This window comes from Tympanuchus pallidicinctus, unplaced genomic scaffold (assembly GCF_026119805.1).
Source record: "Tympanuchus pallidicinctus isolate F22 unplaced genomic scaffold, pur_lepc_1.0 scaffold22, whole genome shotgun sequence".
Lineage (NCBI taxonomy): Eukaryota > Metazoa > Chordata > Aves > Galliformes > Phasianidae > Tympanuchus > Tympanuchus pallidicinctus.
Window position 1 is genome coordinate 4,962,532 of NW_026294739.1, and position 23,997 is coordinate 4,986,528.

At 39.5% G+C, this 23,997-nt stretch overlaps 1 protein-coding gene across 6 annotated transcripts in view; it reads right to left on the reverse strand.

Moving 5' to 3' along the window:
* PIK3CB (phosphatidylinositol-4,5-bisphosphate 3-kinase catalytic subunit beta) overlaps nt 1-23,997 on the reverse strand; it is an 89,771-nt gene that overhangs the window by 25,403 nt on the left and 40,371 nt on the right. For 4 of the 6 annotated variants that reach the window (XM_052686977.1, XM_052686975.1, XM_052686978.1 and 1 more), the window contains 9 exons: nt 23,201-23,320; nt 16,198-16,372; nt 11,566-11,751; nt 8,826-9,051; nt 7,058-7,281; nt 4,818-5,000; nt 4,391-4,561; nt 3,413-3,490; nt 291-542 (listed from right to left, as the gene is read on the reverse strand). In XM_052686977.1, coding sequence (XP_052542937.1) covers nt 291-542; nt 3,413-3,490; nt 4,391-4,561; nt 4,818-5,000; nt 7,058-7,281; nt 8,826-9,051; nt 11,566-11,718 — 1,287 coding nt within the window. In that variant the 5' untranslated portion in view covers nt 11,719-11,751; nt 16,198-16,372; nt 23,201-23,320. The remainder of the gene's footprint in view (nt 1-290; nt 543-3,412; nt 3,491-4,390; nt 4,562-4,817; nt 5,001-7,057; nt 7,282-8,825; nt 9,052-11,565; nt 11,752-16,197; nt 16,373-23,200; nt 23,321-23,997) is intronic. The other 2 variants (XM_052686980.1, XM_052686976.1) reach the window with 2 other exon arrangements.

Here is a 23,997-nt window from a genome sequence, read left to right on the forward strand (position 1 = left end):
TCAAAACGTTCATGTCTTTTCAGCATCTGAGAAGCAGGAAAAGGGTTTTTTGTACCCTTGTGTACAAGGATGTGTAATTCTTCACATGTATACTTTTTCAGTACCTTTATTTTTCATTTTGTATTCTTGAAAACTGAAGTGAGGACAATGAAAGATTTCTAATTATTGTTTATAATTATAAATAAATAATCTAATTACCTATATTATTATATAATGATTACCAAACATGTTATATATAGTTCAGAGGTACAAAAGGGAAAAAAAAAAAAAAAAAAAAAAATTATGCTTACCACTTTTCCTGCTTTCCTAATGGTTTGGTATTTGGAGGGATTCATTGACTTAGTTGACTTTTTAGTTTTCATCTTATCCATCACAGCATAGACTGCAAAGCAGAGTCTTGCCATTCTTGGTAGATCACAGACATTTATTTCAAACTCCAGTACTTCATTCCAAGCATGGTCACTTCTCCCAGATATTTCTGTGCTTACAATGGTTTTACAAAGAAGCTCTGTACCGTGGAAAATACCAGCCCTAACATGAACCTGCATTAAGGGAATTAGAGAAGAAATGTTAAGACGTGCCACAGAACCTACAGAATTCTGCACAGAATATAACCCAGAACATACATACGTTTAATCAACATTTCTAACTTGATAACAAACAATTTTGATATTTTACTACAGATTAAATGAAGCCACGCCAAAGAAAATCTGCCAGCAGCCCAGCAGCACCAACAGACCATATCCAAACAATGCCCCATCTGATCATTCTGTGCAAGATCCTCCTGCCATAGATGCAGAGGCTGCACTCATAACACAAGTATCAGGTCTTGGAGAACGCCCTGCGGCGAGTTACACTCCTTGATGCAGGTACCACAGGAAAACCCATTGTTAAACTGACTCAGTTAACTTGCATATCTATATTGTAACAATTTTTTTCCAAACATAATCAATCACTGAAAGGAAATAGTCAACTTAAAGACATTTATTTGAGTCCCAATGATATTCATAAACTTCATTTTCACCTATTTTTGTCACGTTTCACCACTATGAGCCCATGTGAGGTAAGAACAGCTACATGAACATCAATGAAACACAGCATGCTGAAAAGAAATCTTACTTCAGGAAATCTAAGATGTAAACAGACTATGAATGTACATGTACATACATACATGTAACCATCTGTGTATATATTCACACACACAGTCAAAATTCCTGTTTTCATTTACAGGGCTTTCTTAAAATCTTTCTGTAATTACAGATTGCAGCATTATATTCGTCCAAAAGGAAATATTGGGGCTGATACCAGAGAAGTGGTTAAAACTGGTTCACAGCTGATTTGAAACAAGTCATCAGATGGTCCTTGCTAATCCATTTGGAGATTTACTGCACGATCAATTGGATTTACACCACATTCCTTTGCTGATTCAGAGCTATCTCATAGATTGTAATCCTTTGTAGATTGTCATCTATTGTAAATGTTCTAAAGTCTGTCTGAATCATTTAAAACCAGGTTCATAAACTCATATTTGCATAGCTTTCAATATTATTGATATCCTGACATCTAATTTATAAGCTCTGCATGGCCCCAGCTTTCCCTGACTTTTCTTTCATTTTATAATACAATAAAAAGCTAGTGGAAGAAAATAAGTGTGGTGAAAGAAAATAAGTGATCAAGTACAATGTGATAATAACAAAGCAGCTTGGATACACCTGGAACGCACTGCTCACTGCTTGCCTTTGACCACTCCTAATTCTACGATTTCCATTCCTGATAAAAATAAGGGATTGGATACTAAATTTTGTTCTTTTTGTTTTGATGTTTCCTTTTTACTACCGAAATTGTGTGTAACAAAGGCACAGCCAAATAACAAGGCAAAATGCCATTTCAAACGTCACCTGTTTGGAAAATTGGGTGTTAAACAGCTGAACAAAGTCAACGGTGTTCTAAGTAAAAATACTCAAATGCAGCTCACATCTGACAAACGTTTTGTTTCCACCTACAAACACTGCACATAGGAATTCTGTTGATGCTATCAGCAAAACTGAATACTGGTTTGGTATTCTGAGTACTGTCTTGGACAACAGCAGCCAATTAAACATTACATTCTAAGAAGTCATGAATGGGAAACAAATACATTCTTACAGTGACACAATTCCATAACAGCACAGAGAAACAATGCAGACAAACGTGCACAAGTGTGAAAGGTTACATTACATTTAATGCATGACACTGAATAACTAAGGCAAATTTAAGTTTTCAAGACTGAAAATGCATTCAGAATACTAAAAACTCCTCAGGTAGTTTCCACAGGTACCAATTCTTAAGGATTATCATTTTTTGTTGTTTCTCAAGCTTCTGATCAACATATTCTATTTTTTCTGGAGAGTCACGTTGAAATTAATTAAAAGTTCATTTTTCATATATACTAAAAAAATATCTAGTAACTACGTTGCTTCTGGAATTCATCTTCTTTTCCCCCTTCCATTTTAAAACTGTAAGAGTCCACAGACTGTGGAGCTAAGAAGAAAATACAACTAGCTGAATAACAGTTCAGATCAAGAAAAGAAGAATGCCTGGTTTTGCAGACATCCATTTCTAAAGCCACACTGCTTATATGTCGAATCTGTAGCCATGGCCCATTTAGCAATGCAGTACAATGACATATTCTGAATGCACATGGACATCATGACAGTAGTTTTGAAGAAAAAAAATGCAATGTCTATCACGAATAAAGCATCAGAACAGCCAGCTTCAATGGCTAACTGAATTTCTCTCCAATCTAATTAATTAACTGCTGCTCAAATAAAATACAGGAAATCAATGTTGTTCACAACAAGTCTTCACAAGTCTCGTAAGGTCGTAAAGTAACTGTGCAGGAACTCCCCACGTGTTAACAGCTTGTGGTTTGTAACACAGGCAGTAGCCACTCATGTGCATTTTACAGGAAGTGATACTACAGCTTCTTTTGTGTGTGCAGCATGTTTAGAAAATAAAAGACAGATTGTATAGGAGCACACAATCCATGCTTAGAAACCCAGAGTTTATCCTGGACTACGAAAAATATCTTCAGTTCCAATTAAAAACGTATAATATTTAATCTACTTTTGCTTGCCAGATGCTTAGGGAAGTTTGGCCTGAATAAGGTTATTTTGTATCAATACTTACAGATACTTGAAAAAAAGGCCAACAAGCATCATGCCAACATACAGGGCATGCCATAATGCACGTATCCAACTTCAACAATACAGCAACAGTTTTAGCAATGAATTAAGATCTTAAGCAATACAAATAAGCAATAATGCATGCACTTTTGCTCACCTGAAACCTGTTCAATTCTGTGTTCTCTAAATGTAGAAAAGCATTAAAATTATTATCAGAGTGTCTTCTGAAACTACGCAAAATTACTTACTTTGGCATTTTCTTCTGTATTTAGCTTATTACCCTTTAATAGAATAATCTTGAAAGGGCTGCAAATGTCCCATACACTCTGAGAAGGGAAATAAAAATGTAAGTTTTCTCTTAATCAGCATAATTACTTTACAAGCTAAACATGTTCAGCAGAAGCCATAAATACAAACAAAATTGGACATTTTAAAAAATATGAATTTGAAATCTTAAAAAACAAATTGGTTCCCATAACTACAAGAGCATCTCAGATGCTCCACAAGGAAAGGACAGAAAAAACACCGGGCTGAAGATTTTGGGGAGAGAGGGCGAGAAGAAAATACACTGCATACTACTTGCTGACAATTAATAATAACCCTTCAAATGCATTAATGCTCTGAATATATAGCTACAAATTGAAAGAACAAAGCCTGTCCCCATTCCTTAGAATAACAATACACAAATTACAACCGTGTTATACGGCCATGCTAAGTTTAACAATGAAGGAAACACTACATTAAAAGTTAGACTTATCTGATAGCAAAAGTTGCCATCGTTGAAGTGAAAACATCATATAAGATGTGAGGGGGGCTAAAACAAGAAACCCCAGATCACTACTGTCCGAGCCAGTGGAGCCTACATATGCTGAAGCTGGAGAATACAGCTCTGTGCAGTAAGTTCTCGAGTTGCTGGTAACAGATTATTATCCACTCTTCTGGCTTCTGGTTGGAAGCAAAATCAATAGCAGTGACAGTGTGACAGTGGATCTTTCTGGGGCATCAGGGAAAAGAGAGCAAGGGGGAGGTGAGGACAGGAAAGCATCCAAGAAGTTGTGAGGCCTGCTATTCCTGATGTAAAACTAGCAAGCAACAGAAGGCTCTGAGGAGACCCAGGAGACCTATTCTGGAAAACAGAAGTAACAGCAGAAATCCCAGACACTGTGATTTACATTGCACAATTCACTCTTCCTTTTGCATATCAGATACTCTTCACATTAACTTACAGTTGTTGCTCTTGTTTTTTTTGGTGGCAGGGGAAGAGGAAGGTTGGATGATTTTCGGTTTATGGCAACTTCTATGGCAATCATTTCCTGCTCACACATTTTCTTTATGGTGCAACACTCAACTAGAGTCAGCTGAGGAAGAGTCCTGTTCATCACGCAGTTGTGTATATACTAAAAGCCCATGGAAAAGAATTAGAAACTAACAATATTTCTGCAAAAACTTTCAAATCAAAGCAATCAGAATATATTGCAGAGCTACAAAGGAAATGACGCACATTTGTTTTACAATGGGAGAGCAGAGCAGGCATGACGAAGAACATTATTGCTCAGCTTTGTTCACTATGCAATGGCACACGATACAAAGTGAAATTCTGGCTAAAGCTCCAGAGAGCAATGATTACCATGAGCTCCAAAGAGCTTGGCATACCTGAAACTGAATTAATGGATGATCACCAAAAACATATTCTAGCCTCCCACTAACTTGCAGCACATAGTCAGCAGGATCAATTTCCTCATCTTCTTTTCCATGGATAGTCAAACGTTTTCGGATTGCCAGTTCATTCAACTTGATGGGATTCATGTTAGGAGACACTTGAAAACTAAATACATCCTAACAAAACACAAACAGGAAGACCAGATATCACTTTTCATAGTCAGACTGTGACTGAGGGGATGTGAAGGGAGTGAAGAAAAGACGGATAGCAAGCAACACCCATGGCATACAACGTGGAAGGACTCCACTTCAAAAGAAAAAATTTAATCAAATCTTTTCATTGTATCTGTCATTTTTATTTCTGTCTTAAAAAGTTAAAGAAGTTAGTTCAATTTTTTTTTAATTAGGGGGAAAAAAGATTTAAGTGCACTGAATGTCATTATTCCTAATGTAAAAGAAGATCTTTTGTGAAGTCTTTCTTCTCCCTGCATCTACAATGTTGATGTGGAAAGGCTGATCCAGCGAGTTCTGTTTGTTCTTTCGTTTGTTTTGGTGGCTTTTGGGATTTGTTTTTTTTGCACACACACACTCACAAACACATAAGCACACTAAGAGCAGTTATTTACAAACCAAGTGTTGCCTGACTTGCATTACTTTGACTTCTGTTGAAGTTTATAAGTAAGAAGCTAAGCAAAAAAATCTAACTGTGCAAAGTCTGGCAAAAAGAGTTTCATATTTCTAGCTTCCCCTGCTCAGAACGCTCCGAGCAGCAAAGGCTTGCTTCTCCTACCATAACTACAGTGGGCACACAGGAATGAACCCTTTCCTTCCCAGAAAACTGGTGTCCTACAATGGCTGATTTAATTCAAAATAGTATTTTTACATGTGTGCACATCACAGCAATGGTGATTAGTTTCTCTCTCTTGCTCCAAAGCCAATTTAGGTAGGTTTTACAGATCCCTCGTGTACTCTTATCAACAAATACTTTAGTATTTCTTCCTCTCACTCTTGCAGTGTTCTACTGGAAGGATGCAGCAGTCTCCATAATTTCCTACTCAATTCCAAGTTGTCTTACAGTACTCAATGCAAGTAGTCCAGAACAGAGGTCAGTGCCCTAAAAAATGGCTCCAATTTGAACTGTTAGCAGCTTCGAAGGTCAGAACTGGTAGCAGAAGATCTGAAATCTTTGGAATGTTGGGAGCCCAAGCTATTACAGAGGCAGGCAAATGCATTTTGAACCAACAGCAACTTCTGCATTCCTTTTATATCAAATACAAGCTTACACACAATGCCTTCCTCAAAAGCTGACTGAAACAGATATTCCCATTGTTCCTGAAAAACTACAAGTCCTCTGCTATGCTGTAAACAACTGGAAAAGTTGTGAGGTTTCTTTTTGTAAAAACTCCTACGTATCCCACATCAGATAGTGGTACTGGTTACCAAATGCAATATTCATCTCTCCATTTAGTGCTTCCAAAGCCAGGTATAATTTTACAACTTTAGATTATTTTTTTTTCTTAGTGTTAATAAAGATGGTATAGAAACAATACAGCTTTGCAAATAAAATTAGCTTAATCATTAGAATATCAATATCTAACAATGAGGTCAAAGTGGACAGCAAATATAGTCTATTATTTCATTCTTCTGAGATTCTAAGGCTTCCCATGCTGACACCTCACCATTAAGAAGTACACAGTGTAAAAACGAGGAATGAAGTAGAAACATAGCAATTTTACCATAAAAAAAAATCTTTTTTAAAAATAAGCTGTGCTAATTTTAAATCCCAGCTAGTGTTAAATTTGTCTCTATGCATGTGTAGTTGAGGGAAAGCTAACTCTTGTTTTTTATACTTATTTCTCAAAAACAAACCACAAACAGAAAAACCCTGTTGAATTTGGTTCTTCCCCATTCAGCATCTCTCAGGCCTAAAATCAAATCCTAGTGAAGTCACCCAAATAGTAGCTGACCAAAAGGGTCTGAAGTGTGTTTTAGGTTTAAATGAACATAAAATAATACAAAACATAAGAGTTGTACACTTCAATTTTAAAAGCAGAAAAGAGTACAACTGTAATTTGACTTGAGTTCACAACTGTTCGTTGGCTTCCATACTTTGTTTCAAAAGTCAAGGACCCTGCTAACATTCATCTATTTCACTCACTCGTTTGGTCGGCCTCATTCTAACTCAGATCAGAATCAAGAACAGTACATCAAATATGATGAACATCCATTCCTACCTGGCAGTTATCAAAATGAATAGCCACTACAAGATTTCCACTGTAAAGCTTATCTTGGAAGTTCTCTGGCACAACGGGTTCCTGTTCTGGTGGGTAAGTGTGCTTTAACCAGTCCATCCAGGAAAGACCCACAAGGGACTGAATCTTCTCCTCACTGATTCTCCGCATCTTAGCTCGAAAGTCGTTCACTTCAGGATCTTGTAAGGCATCAAACTCATGGAGACCTAGAAAAGTTCAAGCAAGCAAAAGAATACCTCAATTATATATCTCTAAGGTAAGGTTCTGTAAGTGATTTTATTCAGATCTTCCAGCCAAAATGATTGCTCAAACGTGAGTTGAGTTCCACACGTCCCTGTAAATCAGTGGACTTTCAGAGTTATTTACACCATTCCCATGCAACCTGCCTTCGGTGTTTGAACAGCAAGAAACAATTCCTTGCTTAACATTAAATGGAAAACCCAACCTCACTCTGCTTTCAAAACAGTCAGGAAGTTTTAAGTCCCCTCACAACAGCAAATGCAAACACAGCACCATAAGTGCAGCATAAAAACCATACATCAGGGTGTTTTTACATCATCGCCTCCCCCACTCTGCCCCCTTAAAGATGACATCTTTTTGATTTTGTTTAAAAGGCAAAAAAAGGATAGTTGATCTGCAAATAGATACATTTGTTCTTGACATCTCCTTGTGAATAAAATAAACCTTCTACTCAAATAAAGCTAATAGGACTGAAAGTTCAACCAATCCGAGTCCAATAAAATTCCTTTTCAAAACATATATAGAAAGAATACACAGAGAGAGTCCCCAAAGAATGTGGATTCTTCAGTCCGTAAGGAAGTTCAGGAAGCACAGAATCTGCAGGTGGGCACGTTTTTTCATTTCTCCCAAACTGATGGACATTGTCCAAATTACACAAAGCACCAGATACCATTTGAGAACAAAACACTACGTTTATAAGCACAGAAAGAGAAATATTCAATCAAAGAATGTGAATCTCTCAGAACCTGTCAGAGTATGTCTGAGCAGTGAGCTGGCTGCTCCCATTGTTGGCTTTAACCAACGGGCAGACAGCACACTGCTGAAATCAAAACAAAACCTGCAGTCTCTATTAAAGAGCTAACAATGGTTCATAGTTTTAAAACAAGAGGTATGACCTCACGTGACCCTGTCAATCTTTATTGTATAACCACAGTAGATCTAAAGGACGAAAATGCTGAAATAACTTCAAGAGCAAGTTACTGTGAAAGCCTTAAAAATAGCTTCCCATTGTTTGCTGAAAATCAGCGTCACAATGGAGAGCAAAGCCAAGAGCCATACTGTTAACCACCTCAGAAATCATGTATACCAAACTCATAACAACAACTCCTAGTTTCCTCTGCCTGTGCAATTTGTTATTAGGCTACCTGTGGTAACACTTTCAGGGATTAAGTGTTCCATCACTTAGCAATAATATTATAGATTTATTTTCCCAATCTAATCCCCTTATCTAATGAGGTAAGGCTTTTTCTCTTGCCTGATGTAGTTATACAACACAGTAATTATATGCTGAACTACAACACAGAGAGTAGCATCTATCAACTTACAAATGTTCATCTTTAGTATTTAAAATTGTTTTAAATGTCATCAGTACTGAGGAAGAGAAATTCTGTCAGAGACAAAAGGAGAAGAAAAATATTGTAAGTTTTTCCCATTACCTGCCCAAATAAGACCCGCTTCCATAAAACAAAGTTTTCCAAAAAAAAATACAGGGAAAAGGGAATGTAATTACCTTTGCCTATAAGGACACCTATTTTGGAGTCCAACTTTTCTCCTGGATCACAATTCCTTGTCACTAGTTTAAGGACAGGAAGAAAGGGCCTGACATCACAAAGTCTCCGTGTTTCATCTTCTAATTCTTCGTGTACAGCCGTCTGATTCACACATGAGAACATGTAGGAGTCAATCTCCATGAGGAGATGGAAGAGTGGGTAGGTGTGTGCCTGCTTCCATAACAGCTGGGAAGAAAGCAGTAAGAGTGATTTGTTTTTAGTATCTGCCTTGTGGTTGTTTTCAATCAGCAACGAATGTGCACAAACATCCCAGAGGTTAAAGCACGCAGTAACACAAATCATGTCAAATTCCCTGCTGTCTGTAGAAGCTCCAGGTAAATTTATTTGTAAGTTATTTGCAGGCCACCGAAACATGCAAGTCACCCATGCAGCACTCAACAAAGCTTCAGCATACTGAATGTTTACACAGCAGATTATACCTCACCTAACACCAAGGTAAGCTATGTCCCATTCTTAGCAGAAATCAAAATTGTAGGTAAAAAGAACCGTGTTTATATAAATATATATGTAAAGGTGAGAACAACTTTGTCTAAATTTTAAAAGTTTACATTTTATGCACTTGTTTCTTAAACTTCATCTGAAGCAGGAACTGTAGGATCAATAATGCAGTGTCAAAAATCTTGCATGAAAAACACATTTTCCACAAACAAGAAGTTGAACTGAACTACTACAGCCAGACCGAAAACACCTGTGTATGTTTCTGACATTTATACAACCAAGGCTGCCTTCCAATAAACGGACCCCAGGCTAATTGGCCTGGTTGGGCAAAAGCCCTATTGAGGAATTAATTAATGATTAAATGATTCTGTGATACTGTAATTAATCAAGGAATTACACTGAACTTTCTACCTGCAAAGATCCATGCATGGTGTGGATCAAAATAGGCTTAAAATCCTACAACCGAAATTTGTACCAAAGAAAGAACGGCTACGAATGATGTGCCTACATTACACGTGAGAGGAAAGAAGAGCAAACAACTTGCAACTCAGCTTTACTTTACAAAATAATAATAAATCATTTTTCCATGAACAATACATTTCAAAGAAAGAAAGACAAATGCAAACACGAGGTCGTGAATGTTCTGTCAAAAGAAAGTTAAGTGGAATCAGAGTGAAAAAGCAAGACATCGTTAAGACATCTAATCAGCCAAAGACAGATGAACTTTCTTAACCGGATTGTCAACATTTACCTGGAAAAGAACGTTTCAGAGCTATGAGAAATTACTTCAGAGCAATGACTTCTGGATCTAAAAAGCCACAGCTACACACACTCAGTAAAGGTTAGGTTGGAAGTCTTTCCTTTCCCTTCCAAATAATTTTACTACCCAAATTCTGTCCTTCGCACTGCCCAGAAGATGGGCTGAAGGCACCACACCGGTCCTCCAAAGATTCACCTCTGTGTCCAGCACTGCCATTTATTCTCTTAAACTCAGGGATATATATAGCTTAGACATTCTATTACCACTTTTCTTTTTTAACTACAGAGGTGAATAATTCTATAAAATATAGCTGTGATAAAACGGGAAAAGTCTTTCATCAAATAAAATCAGGGGCCAGTGGAAAAAGGTCATAAGGCACTAATGCAGCCTGCGTCCCTCTGCTGTGACACGCTCAGATAAGAATGCAAGTAAATTTTTCCCTCAGTCTTGACAGTCAGTTTTATAAGCTCCTTGTTTATCTATTTGATTTCAAACATTTTCACAGTCAAAACAGCACAGCAAACTCACCGAATTTATGTAGCTTCAGATCTATGTTATATCACAAGCAGACCAGCACGGAAGTACAATACTACCAGCATTAAGAACACAAGCTTAGAGAACATAAAAGATTCTGTTGTTAATGGCTATTACCCCCTGGCAAGTATTTGAAGCACTCCATAAACAAGAACAGATTGAATCCACTGCTCAAATTTAAATTTAAAAAATCTTGGAATTTTAGAAACCAGATTTTATTAATTCCATGCCTTTAGAATTACACAAGATATTCCCTGGATGAACTGTTTGTAACACTGTCTTTCGAAATACAAAATCCACAGTATCACATCCCAAAAGAATTAAAAACGTTTGAAACAAAACAAAAGGGTCACAGCCCTTCTTTGGTAAAGAAAATTGTTTCCTCTGAACAAACAGACAAGGATTTTTCACACCCATTTTTCAGAAAGACCCCTCACACAGCAAATCAATCACAGATCTCACTCTTTAAGCAATGTCCCAACAAGGCACTTCTCCACTAACTTAAGCAGTGGCTTATAAGGCCACCATTGGTGTCAACCAAAAGGAGCAGGAACACAATATACAACTTCTGTATTAACAATCAAATCAGACACAGCATCTCCTGTTTCCACACTAATCAGAAAAACTTTCAATAAATGCACAGTGTAGGAATAACACATTAACAAAAGGTTTAGATGCAACAACTCAGTATTAACACAGAGCAATCACGTTAATCTCTGCTGAAGTGCAACCATCAGTGGGAAATTATTTCTCCATACCTCAATGTCTGCTCAAAAACATTCAAAACCCCCAGACACATACATCTCTACCAGTCACTATGCTATCAATGCACCTCTCATTAATTTTTTTATGCTTACCCAGGTTCGCTGCTTGGTTTGCCAGAAGGCACATGAAAATCAGAACCAGAACTCACTTGAAATGTAAGTTAATTGACCACTTGGTATTACCTGTTTAATATGAGATATAGTGGCATCTCGAGGGACATCCAAGTTGATGTAGATTCCAGTGGGCAGTAGGAAGTCCACGGATATTGAGCCATCAGCACCAATCTGTGAATCCACTGCCCAGATGTCAAGGCTGTCTGTCACGGCAGGAGGCATTATGGAATCTCAACAATATCATAACCACATGGCCTTAGGAAAAAAAAATTAAATTCAGTATACTTAACCTTCTATAATTAGACACACATTTTGAAGCTTTTGGAAAGTTTACTTAAGTCTGCTCGTGCAGTTCAGCTCCCAAGTCCGGGGTTTCAAATGCCAATACTGCAAACACATAGACATAGTCCTACTCATTAATTCCATTAAGTATAGAAAGAGCACTTGCCTGGTAAAACACTCATGCAGTGTTCACAATTTTAAAAATATATAAAAAATGACTAATCAGAAGCTAGCTAAAACAAAGTCTGAAATTCATTTTGAATTTTCTCTAAAGCTATCTGTATGAAACACTACAAACTTCTTGGAGAAAGTATAGCAATATTTAATATGAAAATACATCATTTTGCAATTTTGAATTAGCCAATTTATGACTGTTGTTCACAAATGTGGAAAGAGTGCCTAATTCAACTTTAAAGTCTATACTCAGAGAAGGAAAATCTTCTTCAACATGTTATTAGAAAGAGGCATTTCCCTTCAGAGACACTCATCTCCATCTTTCTTTAAAAGTGAAAGCAAATGAACTCCTTTGAATTCAACTCACTGTGTAAACTACGTCCACTGAGGGCAGGAGAAAAGCTTTTGCATGATCTGCTGCAATGCACTTCACTGGCTTCTTGATGACTTCAGGTCGTTTTTCATTACCCTTAGTTGCACTACTAGATCTTTTGACCTTCCAAGCGTTGTATTTTCAATTTCCACTATAAAGATGCTTTTTCCCATCAATCTCAAATCAATCCCCAAAAAACTATTCACTCAAGTATTTAGCTTTCCCTGCTCCTCAGCTGACAGAGGGATAGGAAGTGCTGTAAAAGACTGCTGTGAATCACTGCCAAGGACAGAGCAGATTAATGCTCTACCTAAAGCTTGTTGGACAACACCAGATGAGAGAAAGTGTCTTTCTTTTTAAAAAACAAGCAGAACTAAACCAAAATCCAACAGCAACAAAATGCACCAGATCGTGGTGCAACATCACTTCTCCCTTCACCTCCCCCAGCTTTTATCCCTCCTTCTCTTCTCCATCCCCTCCCCACTCGTGCTTAACAGAAGGTACTTCTCCTACAGCAGCAGGGTGTAAGCAACACCCCGGGCTGCTGCTGTTCACAGCATCAAAGAGCATCTTCAAGAAACAAGAAAATGCAATTAGCACAACAACATAATGAACTCCAGTCACTGCTGCTAACTACCTGGCTAGGAAGTCGGCTGAACACTTTGCTGTTCCTTTTAAGTCATTATGCAAAATCCATTAATAAATGATAAACCTTTCTCAAGTGCTAAGCATGTGTATGTATGCCTTAAAACACTGCATAATTGCTTCACTTGGTCATGTCAGAGAAGTACAGATAATCACCGTGCTGTGCATCAAACCTCCCAAACAGACACATTACACATTCATGAATACAGCTTTCATATCCCATCTCATTATTTTTTTTTCCCCTCAAAGCAAACAACCACAAAATCTTAGCAGCACACCACGGTTGAATGCACCACAGAACTCTGAGAGACTGACCACATCATAACCAAGGGGCTGCATGGAGCCACAGAACAGCCTGGGTTGGAAGGGACCTGAAGGACCAGGGAGCCCCAGCTCCCTGCTGCAGGCAGGGCTGCCAAAGCTAGACCAGGATTCATTCCCCTCCATCTCCAGATTCCTATCCTTTTTCATTCAGAACTGCTCTGTTTGGGAAAAGGCTCAACACCAGCAAATAAATACAGGCTTTACAATAAAAAGGAGCCAATGTTTCCTTAAGTTTACTTTCTTAGATAGGCTTATTTCACAGAAATGCAACTCAACACAAAACTCTTTATTATTGGTAGGCTTCTAGATCAAATAATCCATTGTCATATGCATCATGGCCCTCACTGCCAGCAGGGATACGTAGGCAGTACCTTAGAAAGCCTCTGCAATGCTTTACTTGATATGGACAGCTTGCAGTGAAATAAATCAAGCAAGCATGCAGGCTGAGGGCAAAGCCAAACGTGCCTGCAGTAACACCACTGACCACCAGCACAACCAGCTCCTGCAGTGTAACTTCTCACTGCCTGTTAATATTCTGCATCCATCAGTAAGTGGTAACTTCTACTGCTCATTTTTAAACCAGTACAGCCTAAATCACCACTCTAGAAATGTACACTGTCTGTATCTCTGCCTCATTCTTTAGCATTGCTTTCCATCTCTTCCATTTCAGGAATTATATGGAATGATTCATTTTACATTTGGAAAATCTCAGGTGATGAAAATCTCCAGTACCAAAAGAGGGGGGGCGAGTGGGAACCCAAACCTCTACCTTTGTAATAAGGCCCATTTCAAAGCTTTCCCCCTCAGCCTTACTGCAATTTGAAGGCTTACAGGAGCATGACTGTTGCCAACATATCTTGTTACTGCAGCTCTCTTCATATTCTGCTTGTGCTGGATGAAAGGATAGCAGGGTTTTCATTAAAAACAAGCAGGAAAAAAAACTCTCTAACTTTCAGAAAGCAGAAATACATAAGTACAAATATTTTTAATCAATAGAAGCAACAATTAGGAAGTTCCTATTATCATCAGCAGCATCAAATAACAGTTTATTATCATAAGGTTCTAATTTCCAATAAAATAAAAATTAAAGTAATAACAAATCACTGAAGTGCGTCAGACTGGATTGAAGCAAAACAAGACTTGTGGGGGATCAAGCGATGAAAACAAGTCAGGAATGAAAATACCTGATCTTAATTACCAGATTAATTACAAATCCAACCCTTCACTCATGCATGGCTGTGGAAAGCTTACCATGGTGAGATATCTCTTAAACCGTCTAAAGGAAAGAAAGAAAATTTCATCCCACAATGCAACACACAACACTAATAGAACAGCAGAGCATCCACCCCCAGAACCTTGGAGCACAGTTCATTATCAATTACTGTATCTGTAACAAGAGGGTCTTTAAATGGGATGTTATTATTCAGCTGCTTCTACCCACAGTAACTCTGCCAGAGTTCTGTTGTAACTGGAAACCGCAGTCAGAGGAAAATTCATTGGCATGATGTAAAACTGAAGCATTTTCATACGTGTGTGCACGTATTTCTGTGCTCAGTCTACCTTCTGTAGCATTCTGTGGTCACTGTGGTGAAACTGGTATCTGGAAACTGGTCACTGGAAACTGGTATCACCTCTATAGAGGTGAAATGATATTAATGTGCAATAAGTTTCATCAGTAATTTCTATTTAAATTCAGCATAAGACTGTATCTATTGCCATCCCATTCTAGGTTTGTTCCACGATATTTACAGTTTTCAAACCATGTTATTGTACCAGTGAAAGCTTAACATGTTCCAAGAAGCAAGACTTAAAAATTCCATAAGTACCTTCTCATGTACACAGCACGAAGGCTGAGGTTCCACAGGATCTGCTTACAGTCACCAACTTTCAACACAGGCATAAGAAACTTGTAAAATTCCACTGAGGGAAAGAGCAGTTGTTACACCAACTTGCAAACAAGTATCTGATCAATGATTGCTTGAACTTAATATGGCAAACCTCAATACCAAATGTTTTTGGTGGTTTCTGTTTGTGTTTTTTTGTTTGTTTCTTTAAGTCACAGATATGAAGCGCTGACAGCACACAAGACTTCCCACACAAACTGTAAGTTTGCTCTGAGCTTAGAATTGCACATAAGTTCTATCTTTATACACAGATGGAGCAGAAAACTAGAGGACCTACAATCAGACTTGTGAACCAAGACAACTGCCCGCAGTTCTCCCATCTATTAGCCTTGCCTCTGGTGCATGCATCAAGCATTAAAACTGAGTGGAAGAACTGCCCTACCAGCCTTTAGCACCTGGATCAAGTCTGTACAGTGCCATACAACAGGTGTGTTCAGATAACTACGGCCTCAGGACACAGTTTTATCAACGGATATAAATGACAGAAGATCACACTGCCCTCTCTTAGCAAGATCTGAGAGCTGAGCCAGCCGAGATTTAGGTACTATTTTTCTTTCAAGCTCCCAGCCAGCAGAGCCTGCAGGCTGGCACACTGCTTCCCACAGGCGGCAGTGGTGACGCAGAGGTGGGTGCAGGGCAGGGCCACCTCCTGGCACAGCCACGTGTCATGGAGCAACACCTCCTACTGCCTTCAGCTGCGAGAAGGGACTCCCAGCCAAAAGCAATTAGAACATTAAATGCCTGCACAAGACAAATACCTCTCAACAGCTCAAATAAGGACTCCCACAGAGCGTGAGAATTTCTTCTGTGAAATCAATGTGAAAGTTACAAAATTTGTCTTTTCTCTGTACTGTGACCTCGATCACAAGATAACTAGACAGTTCAAGGCCGACAGACCACAGGCTCTAAGAGCTAACCAGATCAGCTGTGCGTTCACAGGCACAGCGTTTGTTGCCGTTGTTCTCGTCTTACTGTGGTTTCTGTTTCCAGATGACTTACCACATCCAGGCAGACAGAAGGGATGGCTCTAGTGCCGAGTCTTATTCCAGAAGCCAACAGCTCTTGGAGACTTTGTAGCTGCACCCACACGTCCCCCAGCAGAAGCACGTCTCATCATCTCGTGGCTGGAGAAGTGAGCACCAGCAGGCTGCTGCTTCACTAATCCCTAAGAGGGCTGCAGGAAAGGTGATGGTCAAAAGCAAGGCATGCACAGTATATCTGTGAGTTGCCAGCCACTTGCTTTGCTCCCTAAGCAAAAAGTGGCACTGTAGGGCTGAATGCCTGGGCACACAATCTTTGTAAATAAAATGTGGACAACTGTCAGCAAGACAGGAATCAGCAGAACTGCTGAACATTACATAATATCAAGGAACAAAACCCATACGTTCAGAATATCCTCATGTATTGAAAGTCATCATTTAGACCAATAGATCATACAGTTTGAGAAGGTAGGTGTGATCAGGGGCAGCAAACTCAATTCCCTGGAGACTGAAACAAGAAGGCACTGAGCTGCTAAGACACCACACCATTGCTGTCAGAGATGGCAAGCTCATCTGACCTGCGTCAACCAGCTACCTCGCTCATGCTGAGGGATTAAAACAGAAGGTGCAAATATCTGACACGAAGATTGAGTATTGAGAAGATGTGAAGGACAGAGTGAATTTGGGAAGGGAGTAGAGATTTCATAGGGCTGTCCTGAAATTAAGAGCTAAACAAGAGTTCTAGCAAGCTCAGAGAGCAAGCCTGTCACAAGGCCCTGCAGAAGACCAGATACGGACTAACAATGCAGTGAATTTGTAAAATGTGCACACAGAATTTTTAGAATGCCACTGCTGTTTTGTTCGTTTGTTTTTAAATGAGGTCATCAAAAGCTAAAGCAGGCAGTCTGGAGAGGCTGTGTACCTCCATCCTGGGATGCATTCACCCCTGGATATTTTCACTAGACAAGATTGGGCAGGACCTGAATGAGTGCTGAACCTCAAATTCAACCTACAAATGTAATGGCAATCCATACAGAATTTCAGCAAACACAGTAGAGAACAGAATCTTAACATTATGCAGGAAAATTATAGCTCTTCATTTAATTGAAGAGATTTCAAATTGTCTCCAGTCCAGAAAGACAGGCTAAAATTAAAAGTTTGCTTCACATGTCTTTATATTTTCTCTTTTTTCCATTGTCATCTCGTGGAATTTCTCCATACTTCCTTTTTCCTCAACTGTGAAATAGTATTTTCTCTGAGATGCGTTTAAAAGGTCTTGGGATTCATCCAGCACAACTGGTGTGTTAACATCAATGTTGGTTAGTTGTCTTCTGGAAAAATCATCTGTCTTGGCTTACAGATATGGAAAAGAAAAAGAATCAGTGATAGAGGGCTAGAGGAAACTGCAGGGTTTTGTTTCATCTGCTGGATAAAAAGCTAGTTTTATTTCATTTTAAAGCAATTCGTCATTTCAGCAAAAGAATTGCCCACATATTCACGTGGTTCATAAGAAACAATCAACATTAATCTGCGTCAGGTAAGTTCTTCTAAATCCAACATAAAAAAAAGGCCAAGTTATGAAATATCATAGAACAACGTTAATTTGAAACTTCCCTCACACTTGCCATCTCGCTACAAATCCCCTAACATTTATTTTTAAGGCTCATTTCTCTATTCCAAACTAAATGAACAGCAAAGTAAGATCAGGTGCAACATTGGATCTGTTGTCCTGGCCTGTAATAAAAAAGAACAACTGAAGCTGCAAGGAAGCCGAATACAAACACCCACATCAGCACTGGAGATACATTGTGACACCTTCAGCACTGCCTCCCAGCACTCAGCCCTGGGGCTGCCCTCAGCACCGAGCCAAGGGAAGCGCAGGGCCAGAAGCCACTTGCGTGCCACAGGTTGGTTTCCATAAGAAATAAGTTTCATCTACTCATCACTTGGCTTGCTATTCCAAACAAGAGCATATTTTAAGGGCACCAATACCTACAGCTCCTCAGGTTAAAAGCAGTTAGGTTACAAAATAAACTCTTGAACACAAAACTTGATTTATTTTTGTTTTCACTACTGAATACTTACAGGAGCACGAGACAAATGGCAGAAAGTTGCTTGTTTTGATTACGTAGAAGCTGAGAGCACTGTGCTCAGCCAGCTTTCACAGCTATTACGACTGTTAGGAACCACACTGCAAGCTGACCATCGCTGAGGTCAATATGCCCTTTAATCTACTGCCCCTCTATCACATGGCAGCCAAAGGGCTTTAAAAAAAGCCTTGTGGCAGTGAAAGCAGCTGAAAAAGGGCCACCCAATCCAGACACACAAAAACAGCGTTTGAACAGATTCTGACTGTCCCAAACAGACCAGAAAACAACCTGACCACAGTAATTTTCTAGGCAGCAGAAGCAGCATATGTCATAGTCTAAGCAGAGGAAACACTGAGCGCTCACACAATGTGATTACAATCTTTGTAAGCATTTTTCTAACTAGGTAAACATCGATTACTATAAAAAGATGAGCACACATTGAAGGAAACATTTCAGAGCAAATAAGGGAAAAGAATCTAGCACCACTGGGGAAAGGAATAAGAATATTAGGAGGGTTTATGTCCTATGAAACTTTGGAAGTGATTTAAAATAAACAAATAAAGGCAAAACTCCCCCTGTATATCTGAAGGAATTCAAGTTTCTTCTGAAGCCCAGTACACAGCAGCTCAGTACGCGTGTTGGTGGCTCTGAAGAACTGAAATCCTCTTCTACTGAGATAGCCACCTTTTCACAGCTGCTGCCACCGGATCCGATGGGCCCACAGCTTGAGTCATCACAGAGTCATCACAGACTCACAGGACTGCTTGGGTTGGAAGGGACCCGAATGCACATCCAGTTCCAGCCCCTGCTGCAGGCAGGGACGCTCAGGGCCCCATCCAGCCTGCCTTGAGCACCTTCAGGGATGAGCATCCACAGCTTCTTCAGACAAAGTAATAAACTTCAATTTTTTTTCCTGTGTGACTTCTTATTCCATACGTTATTTCACACTACCCAGGCCATGTGGAACTGAATAGGAACACTTCAGTCCAAACAGCTTACATATTTAAAAAAGAAATGCAAACAACTTCATTACAAATGCAATTGCCTAAATTAGCAAAGTTAAGATTTTCCACCCCAGGAATGTCATAGTTATTATCTACGATCACAAAGATTTGAAGAATTCAGGATATCTACTGTCATCCTGCAGAGTTATTTTTAAAGATCACGTGTTACTATAAATATTTCCCAGTGGTTCACTTCAACTGCAACATAAGTTGGCCCTACGGAGTGGAAAATTAAGTGCCCGTTAAGTCAGGATTCCTCCAGAAATCGGAATAAAAATACCACCATTTGATTCTCTAAAAATATCTATCAAAAGCACAAAGGGCCTTCTTTAAATGCCATTCCCTTGCGGTGCTCAGAGTGGCACCAAGCGCAGATTCTCAGCTACCCCAGCTTAGATTCTCTCACTCTCCTCATGAAATGCAGATAACTTTCCACAAAGAAAAAGAATTATTAGGGCCTTTTGCCACAGCCCCTGATTACTTCATCTGTTCACCTGCTGGAGCTTTACTTACTGGCACTCCTCTGCTCTACTCATGACAGTATGCACTAAGTTTTAGGAACTAAGTCAGAATAAAACCCCTGTGAATGGAGTTTCTGCTTTAAACCTAGCACCTCTAAATACAAAATAAATTAACAATTGACTTCAACGTGACCTAGAAATGGGGAGAAAATCAAATGTTAACCAGTTTCAAATTAAAATTGAATTTAATTTTAAGCAAGCTGGTTACCACTTCTCAAGGAAATTATTCTATGATTCAATTAAAGTATAATTACAAAAGTGGCATGTAAATGAAATTGTTATCTTCAGATTTTTTTCCAGCAAAACAAGTGTACAGGTGGAGAACAACATCACTGAATGCTACTGCAGATGCAGAAGACTTCCCAGAACAGGTGTGAATGAGGACAGCAGGAAATGACTCCCCATTACTTTGCACTCAGGTAAGTAAAGAGAGCTCCTGCTCCTGCCAACAGTTATTCATGATGAACCAAAGAAATGAACAGAACTTAAGTCTCGTGTTTCTGACAGACTTCAGGCAACTCGCAGGCAGTATATTATCCACAGTACAAAACGCCAAAGGAATGGGGCTGTTTCTCACAGCCAGTTCATGCACAGAGATATGCAAAATGCTCTGACCTCAGGGGCAGTTAGTTCAGGAACCTGGCAGACAAAATCAAGCTTAGCAAAGAGGTGAGCTGAGCTGGCACGTGGGAAGTGGTACTGGGCAGATTGATGGGATAGGAGGAGAAAGAGCTGAAACTTAACCTAGAAGAGATACGTCATTTTAACACAGCAGGTCAGAAAGCAATTCCTCAGATCGCATACCTGAAAGTGAACAAGTGTGGGGCTCTGCTTTTATTTCAAAAGATAATAGGGTGCATCTGTAATGAATCTGAAAAGATGCACTAAAATCCGTGATTTTATCCATTTATTCTACAACAAGTATCCTCTCCACTTCTCCTCGCACATTCTATTTCTACGTAGGAGTTGTACAAGATTATTCTTCACAGTCAAATGAAAAAGTAGGAAATACTAATTCTGCTCCCTAGTTTTTTCTTGGCTGTCCTCTCATTCAGAATTATTTTTTATTCACTGTAAATAAGGAGGAAAGGAAATGCAAATATTTAATTTATAAGGCATCTAAATGTGTATATGGTTAGTTATTAATCTCATTTCAAATTGCATAAAAGGACCTACTCCACCAAATTTTACCAGCAGCCAATCGTTCCCTTCAGCTATTAAAACGCTGCGTATCTGAGTTATGAGCTAGGTAACTTCTTTCTATAAAAAGGACCAGAAATTGACATTTTCCTATATATAGATACCTCTTCACTCAGGGACTACAAGATTCACTTTTCAATTAGTTCTGATCTTTCAATCAAAACCTCCAGGAAAGAGAGTTATTCTCCAGCAGACAAGCTGTATGCAGCTAGAAAGAGGGGTTACACTGAAATAATTAAAAACAATGAAAAATTAATTAGTGAGGAGTTTTCTCCTAAAACGAGACAGCATGGGCCAAAACACAGCTTTATCACACCACGGGCTATGCTTAGGGTTCAAACACAGAGATGCCATGCATTCTGAAAGTCAGAAAAATGCCCTGCAAGGGGGTGGAGCAGATGCATAGCTCCAGACATTCTCCCTGAAGGCGTACATTTCTCTCAAGATCCATTTGGCCTGACTTTCTGCTTTCCACCACCGTGTGTTTTCTTGCAGTACCTGTGTCAGTGTCAGCCCTATGGAGGTTCACAGTCACGTGCCATATGAACAGGGCTGCTCAAGCTGAACAAGCACTGAAAGAAATGCACCAACACAAGCCCAAAGCAAACAGCCAGATGTATTTCATGTAGCTGGCATGACATTTATTTATAAAGACAACGTGAAATATAACGCCATATCGCAGAAAAGAACACTCCTGAAAATTGCATACAACGACATTTCTGCCATGAGAGCAATGTTAGTACAGCTGAAAGCAGCCCTGGCCACTCATCATAAGGACCAAAAATAACCAAGATTACCCAAGAATCACAGAACAATGTAGGCCGGAAGGGCCTTGTGGGAGCCACGCGGCCCCGCTCCTGGTCTCAGCACCAAGCTGAAGCTCTCTCGGCAGCGCCAATTCCGACGGTTCCCGAGGACGGAGGCTCCGCACGTCGCGAACGCCGGCCGCCACCAGGAGGCGCTGCAGCGACGCGGCGGGCGGGGCAGGGTGCGCGGTCGCGCGCGGAGGTGCGCGCCGCCTGCACGCTCTAACGGCGCGGCCACGTGCGCTCCCCCGCCTTTGTAGAACGACATTCACGCAGCGTGAGTAACATCAGCTTCTGACAGAAAATTATCCGGATTTCCCTCCATTTCTAACCTCGGCGATAACGTATAGATATCTCAAAGCTGATGCAAAGAAGGTACAGGAAGAACTATTACATTCCCCATCTCGAGCAACTGAAGCACACAAATTAAAATGTTGTACCAGTATCTAAAGGTGTGGGAACGTGGTAGCAAAGCACACAGCTCACAGCCAGGTAGCTAAATTTCTTCATACCAGTAATGAGACACAGATGTCTCAGCCTATAGCTCACAAAAGCCAGAAGTTAAGGAGGCATGGTAAAGAAAAACACACACCTGAGATCCAACAATTTAAGACTTGCTGACTTGACGGATGATGGAAATGCAGAATGGGACAACATTGCCACCAACAGCAAAGTCCATCATCCCCCCTCCCAGCCCCTGCTAGTGCCACAGAGATACCAGCCTGGCTGAGCAACAGATGAAGACTAACAACGTCCCGTTGTGCCATTTCAGTTACAGCTCTGGTCAGATTCACAGTGCAGCTCATTGCTTTGTGACAGCAGAAAGGGAGATATTTGACACTTGGCACATTCTAAGCACAGCTGCCTGTCACATTTGAAGTGTAAACATTGCAAACTTAGTAAACATTCTTGTGGCTCTTTTCATTAAGAAAAATATACGGCTTCACAAAAGATGGAGCACGTTTACTCCCACAGAACAATTTAATCTGTCCAAAAGGAAACAATAATTACTTTGTATTTAAAGTGCTGATAAATAAAGGATCAAAGCCACACACAGATGGTCAGAAGTAGAAAGCTACAGAGAAATCAAATGTCAGATTTCACTGGAGATGCAGACAGGGCTTTCCTATTTGCCAGCAACATGAGGTTCCACATAATGATGCCTGCAGTGCGCCACGTCCTGCTCAAAGCCACTCCCAGAACACACACAGACCAAAAAAAAGTGAGGACTATCCTAAGCTTTCCTAAGCTACAACTGCTACAAAGGTTGTAGATGCTTCAGAGTCCAAAGCAATGACCATTACCAACTGACTGAAAGGAATATGGAGTTTCTGGCTTTTTTTAATGCTAACTGGGCTACTGACTTTACAAGCAAAAAAAAAAAAAATCTGTAATACTTACTTTGGAGAATCTGTTCCTGTTTTAGTCCAACCGTATCCTGAAGTTATTTCTATTAACCATTGTTTTCTTACTATTAATCCTGTTTTCTCAGAAGGTTCTACAAGATGACCCAAATGCGACCTAAGAAAGAAAAACAAACAATGTAATTCACAAAATGAGAGTTCAAGCAATTCACTGTTTAGTGCCATAAACTGCTTGTGCAGAAATATCTAACCACACATTTTGTCTCTTTTCAAATACAACAGCATATTCACATCACACAGTTTAATTATTAAATAATGCCAAATCCTCAAAGAGAAAAAGGAAAAAATGTACAGGGTGCAGTTTCCAACAGTGTAGAAATGTATAATCACAACAAAGTGTTCCTACACAGTCAAAGGTAAAAGAATTTGCCAGCTCCTGCAAATATTTTCACATTTTTTGTACACTCAGTTGGGATCAGATCAACCCACATCCTCTGCAATTAAAGAAAACAAAAGGGGAAACACAAACCCTCACGCTCTTAGCAGTATTCTCTCATTTATTCATGGCTGTAAGCTTTCATTTTGCTTTATTGTTAAGAGTATAATGTCATCTGTTGTTCTATTGTGGAGAGCTGGACTTGATGACACAAGTCATCCCATCTTCCTATGCATATTTCAACCTTGAAACAGCAGAAGAATGCTTCAGTAGGTCTCTTACCAACACCCCGCAGGTGCACAGGACAAAAGACCTCTACAGCCATCCTTTAGTTCTACATTGCAAATGAGGCTCCCTCAGCAAAATTAAACGAGCAAACAGAAACATTTAAACCTGCA